The sequence below is a fragment of the Acinonyx jubatus genome, chromosome A2 (genome assembly GCF_027475565.1).
Source record: "Acinonyx jubatus isolate Ajub_Pintada_27869175 chromosome A2, VMU_Ajub_asm_v1.0, whole genome shotgun sequence".
Classification (NCBI taxonomy): domain Eukaryota; kingdom Metazoa; phylum Chordata; class Mammalia; order Carnivora; family Felidae; genus Acinonyx; species Acinonyx jubatus.
In genome coordinates, this window is record NC_069383.1 from 135,940,834 (window position 1) to 135,954,779 (window position 13,946).

A 13,946-nucleotide genomic window follows, 5' to 3' on the forward strand; every position below is an offset into this window, starting at 1 on the left:
TGGGCCCAAAGCCCCCCAGCTAAGGGCACATTGAGGACCAGAACACAGGCTCCTCGTTCACTCCAAGGGCTCCCCCACCCCCGTGTCTGGTTTCTGTCATAAATCACAACAGGCCGGGAGGGGAATTGACATCTGATGTGTGCTCTCCCTAGAATCGGGACAATTCTAGAAACTCTTTGCTAAACTATGGGACCTACTGTGTGCCTGCACCATGCTAGGTGCTTGGCACATACCATCTCATTGAACCCTAAGAACACACTGGGGTAGGTATCTTACCCCAGTTTACAAATAGGAAACCGAGGCTTAGGTCCAGTCACTTGTTCGATCCCTCTGAGGAAGGAAATTACAAAGCCAGGATTTGGACCCAGGTCTGCCTGACTTCTCTCAAAACGTGCCACCTGTTGTCCCATTTAGTCTTTTGAGTAGCCTCGCAAGATGAAACCGATCCCCACTTAGCAGTTGAGGACACTGAGGCTCCGAGATTCAGAAACCTGACAAGGTCGTGGAACCAGGGAGTGGGATAGCTGGGCACAGACCTCCCTCTGCCCTATTCTCAGGCCTGCGTCCTCTGCCGCGTGCTCTCCCTGCAGGTGTAAACCGGGCCTACCGACAGCCACGCTGGTCTGAGTTCTTGTCTCTGCATTTACTGAAGGGGCACAGCATGAGCTGCAGAGAAACCCAGGCCTTGGGATGGGCTTGAACTGATGGCTTACGTGATCACCTGTGAGCACTTGGGCAATGCTGAGCCCAGCTCCCCATCCCTTGAAGAGAAAAGTTCAGGGAAACAGTCCCTTCGCTTGGCAGGCAAATCCTAACAGCCACCACGCTGCCTCTGCTTGACCTCTGCTAGTAGGAAGATTATTCGTCTAATTAGGTAAAGAGCCTTCATACACATGTACATATTTTAACCCTAATGAGCTGTCAGCGGCAAGGTTTGCCCTTGGCCTGGTTGGCCAGCCGATCTTTCCTTCCCTTGGTGGAAAAGGCCAGTGCAGTAAACAGAACGTTGTTTCCATGGAAGCTCACTCTCGGGTTTTTTTCTTTCGGGCACTTGAAAAGGTGATTACTTGTTTTCTCTCTGTATTTTTGGGTTTCATAGGGTAGGGCTGTCAAGCTCCTCGATTGAGGATGGCCGTCTCTCTTATACCAGGCTGTTTGAGGGAACTTTGGCTGCATTTCCTTTTCCATCCCCCACCTTGGGATCATTAGCTGTTGGGCAGCCGTGTCTGCCTTCCGGTCACTCTCCTAACTAAAATCTAACAGAGCAAAGGGATTTGACCCCAGAGAACATTGGCGGCCCTGGGAAGCCAGGGAAATTTGTCAAGAGGTGGGAGCCCCTGAACCCTTCCTTTCCAAGGTGCAGACTATCAGAGCAAATCCCTATATCCACACCACAGAGGGACACTGTCCCGTCTGGTACGTTCTTGTCTGAATCTTTGACGCCCCACTGTGGCCCATGTCAGAAATACAGCCACCGTAGGCTTCTTTAATAACACAAACAGCAGCCACCGTTTCCTGAAGATTCGTTCAGGAAACTGCATGCCGGGCACTGGGCTAAGCACTTTATATCCACTGTCTCAGTGAATCCTTACGACAACCTTAGGTAGATTTATTACACTGATTATTCAGACGAAAAGGCCTGAAGCACAGAGAGGTTGAGTCACTTGCTTAAGGTCACACAGCTCCTGAGGGGCAGAGCCAGGATAAGGACACATCCATTGCTCTCATTTCTTCAAGAGGGCCCTGGCACTGCTATAGCCTCCCTGGCAGAAATCAGCCAGTCGTGACAGCGGACGAAGGGTAGACATTTCTCTGCCCCACAGTGGTGGCTCAGTGTGGTAAACTGTCCCATGTATACAAGGAACAGAAATGAGGCCGCCAAGGTAGTTAATTGTCAGAACCAATTAGGAAACCAAACAAGGCACTTAAGAAGGAAACCAACATAAGGCAGAGCAAAAGAGCTTCAGTTTGAGGCAAGACCGACTCCGTTTCTAATGGATCCTACCACTTGACCCGCTGTGTGAACTGCAGCAAGTTCCTGAACCTTACTGAGATTCAGTTTCCTCATCTGTAACAGGGGGTAATAGTGGTACCAATCTCCTAAAGCTCTTTCACAAACTGCACCGTGGAATACTTTTCAATCAAATAATTGAGTAAAAGACAAATTGCATGCAGTTCAATAGGCTTATTTATTCTAGAATTGCTCAGAATCTCTTTTTTTCTTAGTTTATTTTTGAGAGAGAATGAGTGGGGGGCGGGGGGGGTGGGGGAGGGCAGAGAGAGAGGAAGAGAGAGAGAGAATCCCAAGCACTGTCAGCACAGAGCCCGACACAGGGATCAAACTCATGAACGGTGAGATCACGACCTGAGCCAAAATGAAGAGTCAGACGCTTACCTGGACACTTAGCCAACTGAGCCACTCAGGCGCCCCTAGAATTGCTCAGAATCTTAATCATATATGGTTCCAGGAGGGAGCAGCACTTCCTGACCCCAGACTCCTTCTCCTGGAAGAATGCATATTAATATCTATTTCTTGAGACCCTTTAGAAAACACTGAAATATAGGTTATAGGATACCAGGGCTTGACTTGGGCATCAGTAAGTGCTAGTCTTCTGTCTTTTGTGCCCAAAATGTTCGAATAACCTTGTCTGTCCTTGCTAGATTTAAGCTCCATGGAGGCACCAGCTAAGTCTGCCTTGTTCCTTTCTGTATTCCACTGTTGGCATATCAAGACATTCCATAAAAATCTGATAAATGAATGAGTAAATGAAAGAACCCATGAATTAATGAATGAAGCCTAGAGTAGACCTAGCCGGCTTGTCTTCATTGATGACATTCTCTGCTGTCTCTAGTTAACGTTTGATGAGGGCCAGATGTCCCTGCAAAATTTAGTAATAGGGACAGCTCTATAGGATGTGTTTTCTCTTTTTCATTTCTTTCTCTGTGAACACCGTATCTTCTGACAGAATTCCCAACTTTATCCTCTAACCAAATCATTTTGCTGCTTCTCAGTGAAGAAGGCAGACGTTTGGTCTGCCTGTGTATTTGAACAAAACATTTCTGAATGTTCCCAGTGGATTTGTACCTGGAGCTGAAGAAGTGTTGGGTTCCCAAGGGAGTAGAATAAAAGCAGCTCCTTAGAGCTTAAAAACAACATGGAAGATACTGTGTTTCCCATGTGCACCTATTGGAAAGTTGTAATGGATGGGCTCCTGGACAGCACGTAACTGCTTTCGTGTGGTTCTCTTCATATGTATGTGGAACAGGTTTTCCAGTTCATTCTCTGGGCACTGTACTGTGCAAAAAACAAACATTTCAGTGTCAATTTAAAAATATTTAAGTTGGTCACAGTCTAGCAGATTTCCCTACTGCAGAACTTCTCAGAGATTTTGTGCATTTTGACGTATACCGTTTGCCAAATTCAACTGACCGTTCTTCTGGAGGCCTTCTGGAACCCTTATTAAACTCTATTTGATAGATTGTTGTTCAGCAGAACACTTTTAGAATAGATGGCCAGGGGTGCCTGGGTGGCTCAGTCGGTTGGGCATCCGACTTTGGCTCAGGTCATGATCTCACAGTTCGTACGTTCGAGCCCCGCGTAGGGCTCTCTGCTGACAGCTCAGAGCCTGGAGACTGCTTTGGATTCTGTGTTTCCCTCTCTCTCTGCTCCTCCCCCGGTCATGCTCTGTCTCTCTCTCCTTCAAAGATAAGTAAAAACATTTTTTAAAAACCCCCCTTTTTTTAATAAATAATAAAAAAAAAGAATAGATGGCCAAAAGTTGTCATCCAGTCTTTATGATCTAGGAAATAGTCCTGCTCCTCAAAACTGTGGAAAGGAGAAGGTAAGGCAACTCATGAATTGAATAAGGTGATAAAAATGCATAAAACTAGATGGATTTTATGTGTTTTATAAAACAACCAAAAAAGACTATGCACAATGCTTCAAAAGTATGACTATAACTTTTTTAGTGTTCTTGTTTACATCATATTAAAAATAACTTATTTTCTATGCCATTTTGTACCATAGATGAGATTCTTTCTTTCTTTTTTTTTTTTAAGCATGGATCTGGGTTTTTATTTTAAAAATTCTAAATAAAAATAGCTTTTAAAGGAAAGGGACTTAGGGGCGCCTGGGTGGCTCAGTCAGTTAAGCATCTGACTTCAGCTCAGGTCATGATCTTACAGTTCGTGAGTTCGAGCCCTGCATCCGGCTCTGTGCTGACAGCCCAGAGCCTAGAGCCTGCTTCGGATCCTGTGTCTTCTCCCTTGCTCTGCCCCTCCCTGCTCGTTCTCTTTCTCTCTCTCTCTCTCAAAAATAAATAAACATTAAAAATTCTTTTTCTAATAAAGCTAAGGGACTTAGAAAATTCAGATACTTCTTAAGCTACTTTTTTTTGTGAGTTAATATGTACTATAAAGAGGAATAAATCCTATTTGAATGTCACTGTTCCCTCTTTATTACACTTTTCTGTGAATAAAATTAGTCATAAATCACTGAACAAAACAGAATCAATTACAGTTTGAAGGATAATTGTAGGCTTACCTGGAAATAAGTAGAGAACCTTAATTTTTTGGTGCCCATGCCCCCCCCCCTCTGATAACCCTCAGTTCTCTATAGTTAAGGGTCCATTTCCTAGTTTGCCTCTCTCTTTTTACTTTTTTCCCTTTGCTCATTTGTTTGGTTTCTTACATTCCACATATGACTGAAATTACATGGTATTTGTCTTTCTCTAACTGACTTATTTTGGTTAGCATACTACATCTCCCAGTTCCATCTAGTTGCTAATGTCAAGGTTTCGTTTTTTATGGCTTAGTAATATTCCTGTGTGTGTGTGTGTGTGTGTGTGTGTTTCAATGAAAGAAGATGTTTGTTGAATGACAGAAACGTAATTCGTAGAGCAAAGATCAACAACTATGGCCTACCACCTATGGTTGCACATAAAGTTTTATTGGAAGACAGAAATGCTCATTCATTTATGGATTGACGATGTCTGTTTTCACATTTGTTTCGAAGACCTGAGTCATTGCAACAGAGATCTTATGACTCTCAAAGCCTAAAGGATTAACTATATGGCCCTTTACAGAAATGTTTACCAACCTCTTTCATAGATTCACAGACAGATGTGGTAAGAATGGCAATTATGTAACCAACCCCTTCATTCTATAGGTGGGAAAACCAGAGAAGTTAGGGAGTTGCTCAAGTTTATTTCTGCTTAGTTATGCTGAATCTTATGTCCTAAAACCTCCAACTCCAGGGAAGACTAGGATAGATTTCAACTTAGATGTCAACACCGACTCCGTGATAGTGGTCATCTGGAGTACTGGCTGAGGAAGTCTCAGGGCTCAAAAGAAGGAACGCAATGATTGATTAATCTCCCACGGTCTGGGGGTGGGACAGCTGTGGGATATATGCCATGGAGGCGCTACAGATAGGCACTATGTCTGCTCCACACATTTCTAATAGTTATTTTACTGTCTCCTTCTTTGTATGTCTGGCATGTAAACACTTTCTTGATTGGACCAAAACAGAGGTGCTCTTGGGCCCTCATTGGAAGCACTCCTGCCCAGCAGTTCTCAAGTGACTCTTGTGCACTCATTCTCGTGTCTTTCCTAGCAACTGTCTACCACGTGATGCTCTGCCTGCAAGGATTTCATTTAAGACTTCACTCAAATTGGATTTGTTTGTTACAGAATTCTTAACTTTTAGTGAAATGTGTCTACGGGGACAGAGATTGGGGCGTGTAAAATGCAAAGTCACAAGTTTATTGGCTTTTGCGATCTAAACTGAACATCTCCCATGTTTGTGCTTTTGTGCAGCTGGACAATCCAGATGAGCAAGCAGCCCAGATCAGACGAGAGCTGGATGGACGTCTCCAAATGGCAGACCAAATAGCCAGGGTAAGGAAGCTTTGGGGACATTTGCTGGGGGATCAGGCCAAAGTTCCACACAGGAAGCACACTGATTATTATTAAGGTCCATGGAGAGATAAAAGCGAGAAGCAGAGAGGAAGGAAGATGAGGACAATCACTTGACTGAGCCCTCATTCCTCCTTTCTCAGGGCAATTCTCCCAGATAGCATGTATGTTTTCTATGTTCCAGTCAATATTCAAGCCCCACCTTCCCTTTTCCACCTTTCCTTTTCCTTTTGCCTTATGTTTCCAACTGTCTATTGAGGACATTTCTTCTTGGATAGTCCCCTGCATTCCAAGTTAAATGCGTTCAAAATCTAGCTCCTTTTCTTCTTCTTCTTCCCACTGTGTACGCATACCTGCAATGGCTCCTCGTCACGTGTTCTCTATCAGTTACTACAGATGGGACTTCCTAGGTGTTCTCAGTTCCTCCTTCCTTCCCATAACACCCCACACGCAGTCAGCTGCCCAGCTCATTGATTCTGCCTCCAAAATGTGGGTCAGATCTCTTGACTGCTTTCCAGCACCTCGGCTAGTGCTTTGATTCAGGCCCTCATCCTCATGCCCAGATCTCACGATAGTCTCCTCGTGGGTATCCCTGGCTCTACTCCTGCCCTCTCCAGTCTGTCCTCCACACGGTTGCCATTCTCAACCTCATGCATGAACATCTCACAAACAGAGCCTTGGAATCCTTCAGTAGAATCCTTCACTGCCCCCAGAACAAAATCTAATCTCTTCAGAATGATATTCCAGGCTCTTCATCGAGAGCCTTAGATCCTTTCTTGTTAGACTCACCTCCCACAACTTTCCCATCAGAACCCCCCATTTCAGCTACAGAGACTGTCTCCCTCGGAGTGGTCCAGCAGGCCCTTTCTCGCCTCAATGACTGTGCACCCACCAGAGTGACCTTTCTTTTCTTCTCCTTTTAGCAAACTCTCTTACTCAGCCTTTGGTGCTCAACTTAAAACCCCTTCTCTGAGAGCTTAGCTAGTTCTCCTCTCTCCCGGAGAGAGGCCTCACACCACATTTAGACCTTTATTGTAACAGTTCACTGAGTGGTGACTATTTTTTTTACATTTCTGAGTCTCCTGGTAGACAGGGTTTCTCTAGAGTTGGGATTATGTCTTAACTGTTGATGTCTGTGAACCTGAAAGTTATCCACTATTATCGCTGTTGCTGTCATTTGTGTTATTAGCGACAGTAGTAATGTTAGTAGAATTCATTGAGTGCTGACTGTTTCAAGCATACTAAATGCTTTACATGTACATCTCATTTAACCCTTAAAACAGCCCCTAAGTATATTTCAGTTATCTTTTTGTTTTAGAGGTGGGGAAATCAAGACTGAGCAGGATAGGTACTGGTTAAGGCACTACCCTGGAGCCTTAATTCAAGTCTGTCTAAATACGAGGGCTGGGACAAGGGTGAGCCTGGTACTCACGTAAGGTACAAAATTTAAACGTGGGGGGCCACAAGTGCAGTAAGCACGGTAAATACCATTTTAATGAAATATTTTTAAAGCATAGTTAATGCAAAAACACATGAAGAGTAAAATATCAAAATTTTAAACAATGGTATCCTACTTGTTCCTATGGTAACCACAGGACATATGTCTCTGTGAGGGTAGGAGGCTGTGGGGATGGTTAGGAGGATGCCAATTAGTAGAGCCTGGCTTTTACCCTTTTTGTCTATGGAAAGAAGTGTCTAGGGGCACCTGGGTGGCTCGGTCAGTTAAGCATCCAACTTTGGCTCAGGTCATGATCTCACCATTCACGAGTTTGGGCCCCGCATCGGGCTCTGTGCTGACAGCTCAGAGCCTGGAGCCTGCTTCGGATTCTGTGTCTTGCTCTCTCTCTCTGCCCCTCCCACCCCCCGTACTCTGTCTCTCTCAAAAATGAAAACAAAATATTAAGAAAAATGTCTAAGGACTTGGACACATGGAAAGGACTTCTACTGGAAAAGAAACCAAAATGAGATTCCAAAAAGCTCGAAAATCCCCGTTTGGGCTTAAGCAGCTTTATTGAAATATTTTGCATTTTGTTTTTGGACATCTTCAAAGTTTATAGTAGCGTCATTCTGTCGGATAAAAATAGGATGCAGTTATGGATTTGCCGAAAGGTAGTGTAAAAGGCTCTTATGTTGGAAAACCCTGCCTAATGAGAGAAAAAACATCAATAAAGCTTCAGAATTTACTTTTGTAAACTCAGTGTCTCCTCAGCAGATTATGCTGAATATAGAGGTCATTTGGTCCATTCTTAGCCTATTACATACCAAACTACTAAGTCTTCATCTCATTTGAAGAAAATTACACACACACATACACACACACACACACTGCAAAAACAAGGCCATGGCACCTTTATTTTAGTTGTTTATTTTGAGGCTTCACGTGATAATTTAAGAACCTAGTGTAGGCTAATTTCAGTTTTTAAAAGACCATGAACAACTGTTATCTAGTGAGCCAAATTCCTCATCTATGAACAACAGTAGGTCCAAGAACTCTCTCCCCAGACCATACTACTAGATATTCTGATCCCAAGTAGGGTATTATTGACAACTTAGAACTAGACTTTCTTAGACAATGAAATAGGCAATTAAAGTAAATCTATCTTGGTCATTATTTATAGAGAATGGAGAATAATTTCAAAGTATATGGAGTATCCCCCAAACATTTAGGGTATTGAGGATTTCTATGAGTGAGTCTGCCCACCAATATCTCCTATTCTTGTAGAAATGGACTGGCTTCTTCTTCATCGTTTATTCATGCCAATGGTCTCCTTGCCACAACGAATTAGTCCTGGAAATGCATTCTTTACTCACATGGAACCAATCACAGTTCCCAGCCTGCCATGACCATATTCTGGTTGGTCCAGCAATGGATCCCTGATGCAACTAAACCAATGAACTACTTCTCTGGGGACTGTGGGCTGTAGGCCAATAGGGCTGGGTCTTCTCATGCTAGAAAGATGTCTACAGCCATGTTCAATTCTTCCATTAGGGAAAAGAAGGTGAAAGAATGAAGTCAACATACGGAGAGAGACGGAGACAGGGAATATACTGAGATTCCCAGGATGTTCAAGTCCTTGGTTACACTTATTCTTGAGCCTCAGCTGTGTAACTGCTTTTCCCTCGGTTTAGTTGGGTTCCGAGAAATATAAATTCTCTTTTTGCCTAAACTAGGCTGGCTAATACAGAGGAAAATTGAACAATATCTGCCAAAAATTAAAACAAAATATTGAGATTTTAGATATTGACTAGTTCGTGAAGGGATATTCCAGCAAAGCACCCCTGCTTATCTTTTTTTTTTTTTTTAGCATACCCTGATTTTTCTATTTCTGGCACCACAGTGAATTTTAGTGAGAGTGTGCAATTCAACCCATATGGCTGAACATCAGCTCCTGTAAATATCATAACCAGAAATTCCTGGATAGGGGACAGGCAAGATGGTGGCGTAGGAAGATCCTGAGCTCACCTCCTCCCACAGACACAACAAATCTACAACTGTATGTGGAATTGTCCCCTCTGAAGAGAGCCTAGAAATTGGATGAGCAGAGCCCCCACAACAAGGGACAGCACTAACACAGGTAGAAGGGGCAGAGATACAGTCTCACTAAGGAAGAAACCACTCCCTAGGTGCGGCATGTCACTCAAATCAGAAGAATCTCAGCCATGTAGAAAGTATCACTGAGGAGCAAGAGATTTGAGCTCCACATCAGGAAACCCAACCCATAGATGGGCCCCCAAAACACCAGGCTTTGAAAACCAACAGGGAATTCACTCAGGAAAACTATAGAACTGTAGAGAAAGCGAAACTGCTATTAAAGGGCTTACATACAGACTCACTCAACCCAGCAACCAGTACAAAACGCATGAGATCGATAAGCACGTAGACCACGGGTGAAGGAGACCCACTTGTTAATCCTGGAACATCAGACAGTGAGGCAGGAGACATCTAAGCCTCTCCCTGGGGACTGAGACACTGGCTGCAGCCAATTTTCCTATTTTGTTCTGCTGTGCTAATCCTGGTGCTGGTAGGCAGCAATTTGGAATCCTCCCTCCAGACTGCTATGTCAGGGGATGTGCCCCACTGAGAGCCCTGTACAACCCTGCACCTCAGCAGGACTTCACAGCCAAAAGGACAATAATTCCACCCACCAACATACCTGCAGCCCTCGAGCCAGGCTTTACAGACAGCTAGGCCGACAGCCAGTACTTCAGATCAGATGCACAACAGTGGGTTGTCGCCCAGTCACAGCAGGAGAGTATAGACTTACCCCCACCCCCAGGGCACCTATCTCAAGTGACTAGGGGCATTTGCATTGGGCTCCATATGACACATTCTGCATAAAGCCACTCTTTCAAGACTGGGAAGCATAACTGATCTAAGAGATAGAAATAAACAGAGAATTGAGCATAATGAGGAGACAGAAGAATACGTTCCAACTGAAAGAATAAGACAAAACCTCAGAAAAAGAACTAGATGAAATGGACATAAGCAATCTACCAGATAAAGGGTTCAAAGTAATGGTCATACAGATGCTCACCCAACTTAGGAGAAGAATGGATGCACATTGCCAGAACTTCAACAAAGAGATAGAAAATATAAAAAAGAATCCATCAGAGCTGAAGAATATAATGACTGAAATGAAAAATACACCAAAGGGACTTAGCAGCAGATAAGATGATGCAGAGGGATGGATCAGCGACCTGGACGATAGGGTAGTGCAGATCACCCAATCAGAACAGCAAAAAGGAAAAAGAATTTGAAGAACATTAATAATTTAAGGGACCTCCAAGACAACATCAAGTGTACTAACATTCATATTATGGGATCTCAGAAGGAAAAGAGAGAAAGAAAGGGACATAAAACCTATCTGAAGAAACAATGGCTGAAAATTTCCCTATCCGACAAAGGAAACAGGCATCCAGGTCCAGAAATCAGAGAGAGTCCCAAAGAAGATGAACCCAAAGAGACACACGTCAAGACACATTATAATCAGTGTCAACAGTTAAAGACAAAGAGAGGATCTTAAAATCATCAATAGGAAAACAACTAGTTACATACAAGGGAACCCCCATAAGACCATAGCTGATTTTTCAGCAGAAACTTTACAGACCAAAAGGGAGTGGCACAATATATTCAAAGTGCTGAAAGGAAAAGAATTATAATCAAGAATACTCTACCCAGTATGATTATTACTCAGAATTGAAGAAGAGGTAAGGAGTTTCCCAGGCAAGTAAAAGCTAAAGGAGTTCATCAACACCAAACCAGCCCCTTACAAGAAGTGTTAAAGAGATTTCTTTAAATGGAAAAGAAAGTTTTTAAATAGAAGTAAGAAAACTATGAAAGAAAAAATCTCACTGGTAAAGGTAAACGTATAGTAAAAGTAGTGGATGAACCACCTGCATAGCGAGTATGGTGAAAAGAGAAAAGTAATAACATTGTCCAGACCTACAATTGTTAATCCAGGATACACAAAATATTAAGATGTATAGTATTATGTGAAAAACATAAATGGGGGGAGGAGGAGATGTTGTACTTTTAGAATGTGCTTGAACTTAAGCAACCATCAACTTAAAATAGAGTGCCATATACGTAGGATGTTATATATGAACTTCATGGTAACCACAAACCAAATATCTATAGTAGACACAAAAATGAAGAGAAAGGAATCCAAGTATAACAATAAGGAAAGTCACCAAATCACCAGGGAAGAGAGCAAGAAGACAGGAAGAGAGAAGAGCTACAAAAACAACCAGAAAACCATCAACAAAATGGCGATGAGTACATATCTATCAGTAATTACTTTAAATGTAAAAGGACTAAATGTTGTAATCAAAAGACATACGGTAGCTGAATGGATAGAAAAACAAGACCCATCTATATGCTGCCTACAAGAGACTCACTCCAGATCTAAACACAAACACAGACTGAAAATGTAAGGATGGAAAAAAGGTATTTCATGCAAAAGAAAAGGAAAAGAAAGTTGGTGTAGCAATAATTATATCCGACAAAAGAGACTTTAAAACAAAGTCTCTTTGTTTTAACAAAGAGACAAAGAAGGGCATTACCTAATAATACAGGGATCAATACAAGAGAATATAACACTTATAAATAATTGTGCACCCAACATAGAGGCACCTAAATACATAAAGCAAGCATTTACAGACATAAAGGGAGAAACACAGTAATACAATAATAGTAGGAGATCAACATCCCACTTATCTCAATGGAGAGATCATCCAGACAGAAAGCCAATAAAGAAACACTGACCTTAAAAAATACCTCAGATTAGATGGACTTAATAGATGAATACAAAGCATTCCACTCCAAAAACAGAATATACATTCTTCTCAAGGATACATGGAACATTTTCCAAGAGAGATGATATGTTAGGCCACAAAACACGTCTCAATAAATTTAAGATTGAAATTACATCATGTATCTTTTCTGACCACAATGGTATGAAACTCGAGACCAACTATAAGAAAACTAAAAAACACAAACACATAGAGGCTAAACAACATGCTACCAAACAACCTGTGGGTGAATGAAGAAATTTAAAATACCTTGAAACAAATAAAAATGGAAACACAACAGTACAAAATCTATGGACCACAGCAAAAGCAGCTCTAAGAGAGAAGTTTATACTGATACAGACCCGCCTCAAGAAACAAGAAAATTTTCAAATAAACAATCCAACTGTAACACCTAAAGAAACTAGATAAAGAACAGTCCAGAGTTAATAGAAGGAAGGAGATAATAAAAATCGATCAGAAACAAATGAAGTAGAAACTAAAACAAAACAATAGAAAAGATCAATGAAACTAAGAGCTAGTTCTTTGAGGAAATAAAGAAAATTGATAACCTTTAGCCAGATTCATCAAGAAAAAAGAGAGAGGGACCAAACAAATAAAGTCAGAAATGAAAGAGGAGAAGCTCCGACTGAACCCACAGAAATAAGGATAATTAGAGATTACTACAGATGATTATGTACCAACAAATGGGACAACCTAGAAGAAAGGGATAAATTCTTATAAACATGCAATCTTCCCAGACTGAATCAAGAAGAAATAGAAAAGCTGAATATACTGATTGTTATTTATGAAATTGAATCAGTAATCAAATGACTCCCAAAACAAAACTCCAGGACCAGATGGTTTACAGGTGAATTCCACCAAATATTTAAAGAAGAGTTAATACCTACCCTTCTCAAACTACTCCAAAAAACTGAGGAGAAAGGAATGCTTCATAACTCTTTCTGTGAGACTAGCAGTCCCCTGATATCAAAACCAAAGATACCACAAAAACAGAAAATAACAGGCCATTATGCCTGATGAACATAGATACAAAAGTCCTCAACAAAATATAAGCAACCTGAATTTAATAGTACAGTAAAAGGACCATATAGCGTGATCAAATGGGATGTATTCCAGGGATGCAAGGATGATTCAGTATCTGCAGATCAATGAATGTGATATATCACACTGACCCAAAGAAGGGAACAACTATATTATCGTTTCAATAGATGCAGAAAAAGCATTCAATGAAATTCAATATCCAATTGTGATTAAAACACTCAAAAAATGGGTACAGAGGGAATATATCTCAATATGATAAAAGCCATATATAACAAACCTACAGCTAACATCCCATTCAGTGGTGAAAAGCTGAAAAATTTTCCTCTAAGATCAGGAACAAGACAGTGATGTCCACTGTCACCATTTTTATTCAACATAGTATTGGAAGTCTTAGTCACAGAAATCTGACAAGAAAAATAGATAAAAAACATCCAGATTGGGAAAGAAGAAGTAAAACTGCTACTATTTGCAGATGACATAGTACTGTGTGTAGAAACCCTTAAGACTCCACCAAAAAACTTAGAAGTAATAAATGAATTCAGTAAGTTGCAGGATACAAAACTAATATGCCTAAACTTGTTGCATTTCTATACACACATAATAAACTATCCGAAAGAGAAATTAAGGAAACAATCCCATTTACAGTTGCAACAGAAAGAATAGAATACCTAAGAATA

General features: G+C 41.6%; 1 protein-coding gene across 17 annotated transcripts in view; it reads left to right on the forward strand.

Moving 5' to 3' along the window:
* Positions 1-13,946, forward strand: part of CADPS (calcium dependent secretion activator) — a 474,516-nt gene that overhangs the window by 206,786 nt on the left and 253,784 nt on the right. For all 17 annotated transcript variants that reach the window (XM_053219142.1, XM_053219145.1, XM_027039150.2 and 14 more), the window contains exon 4: positions 5,818-5,898. In XM_053219142.1, coding sequence (XP_053075117.1) covers positions 5,818-5,898 — 81 coding nt within the window. The remainder of the gene's footprint in view (positions 1-5,817; positions 5,899-13,946) is intronic.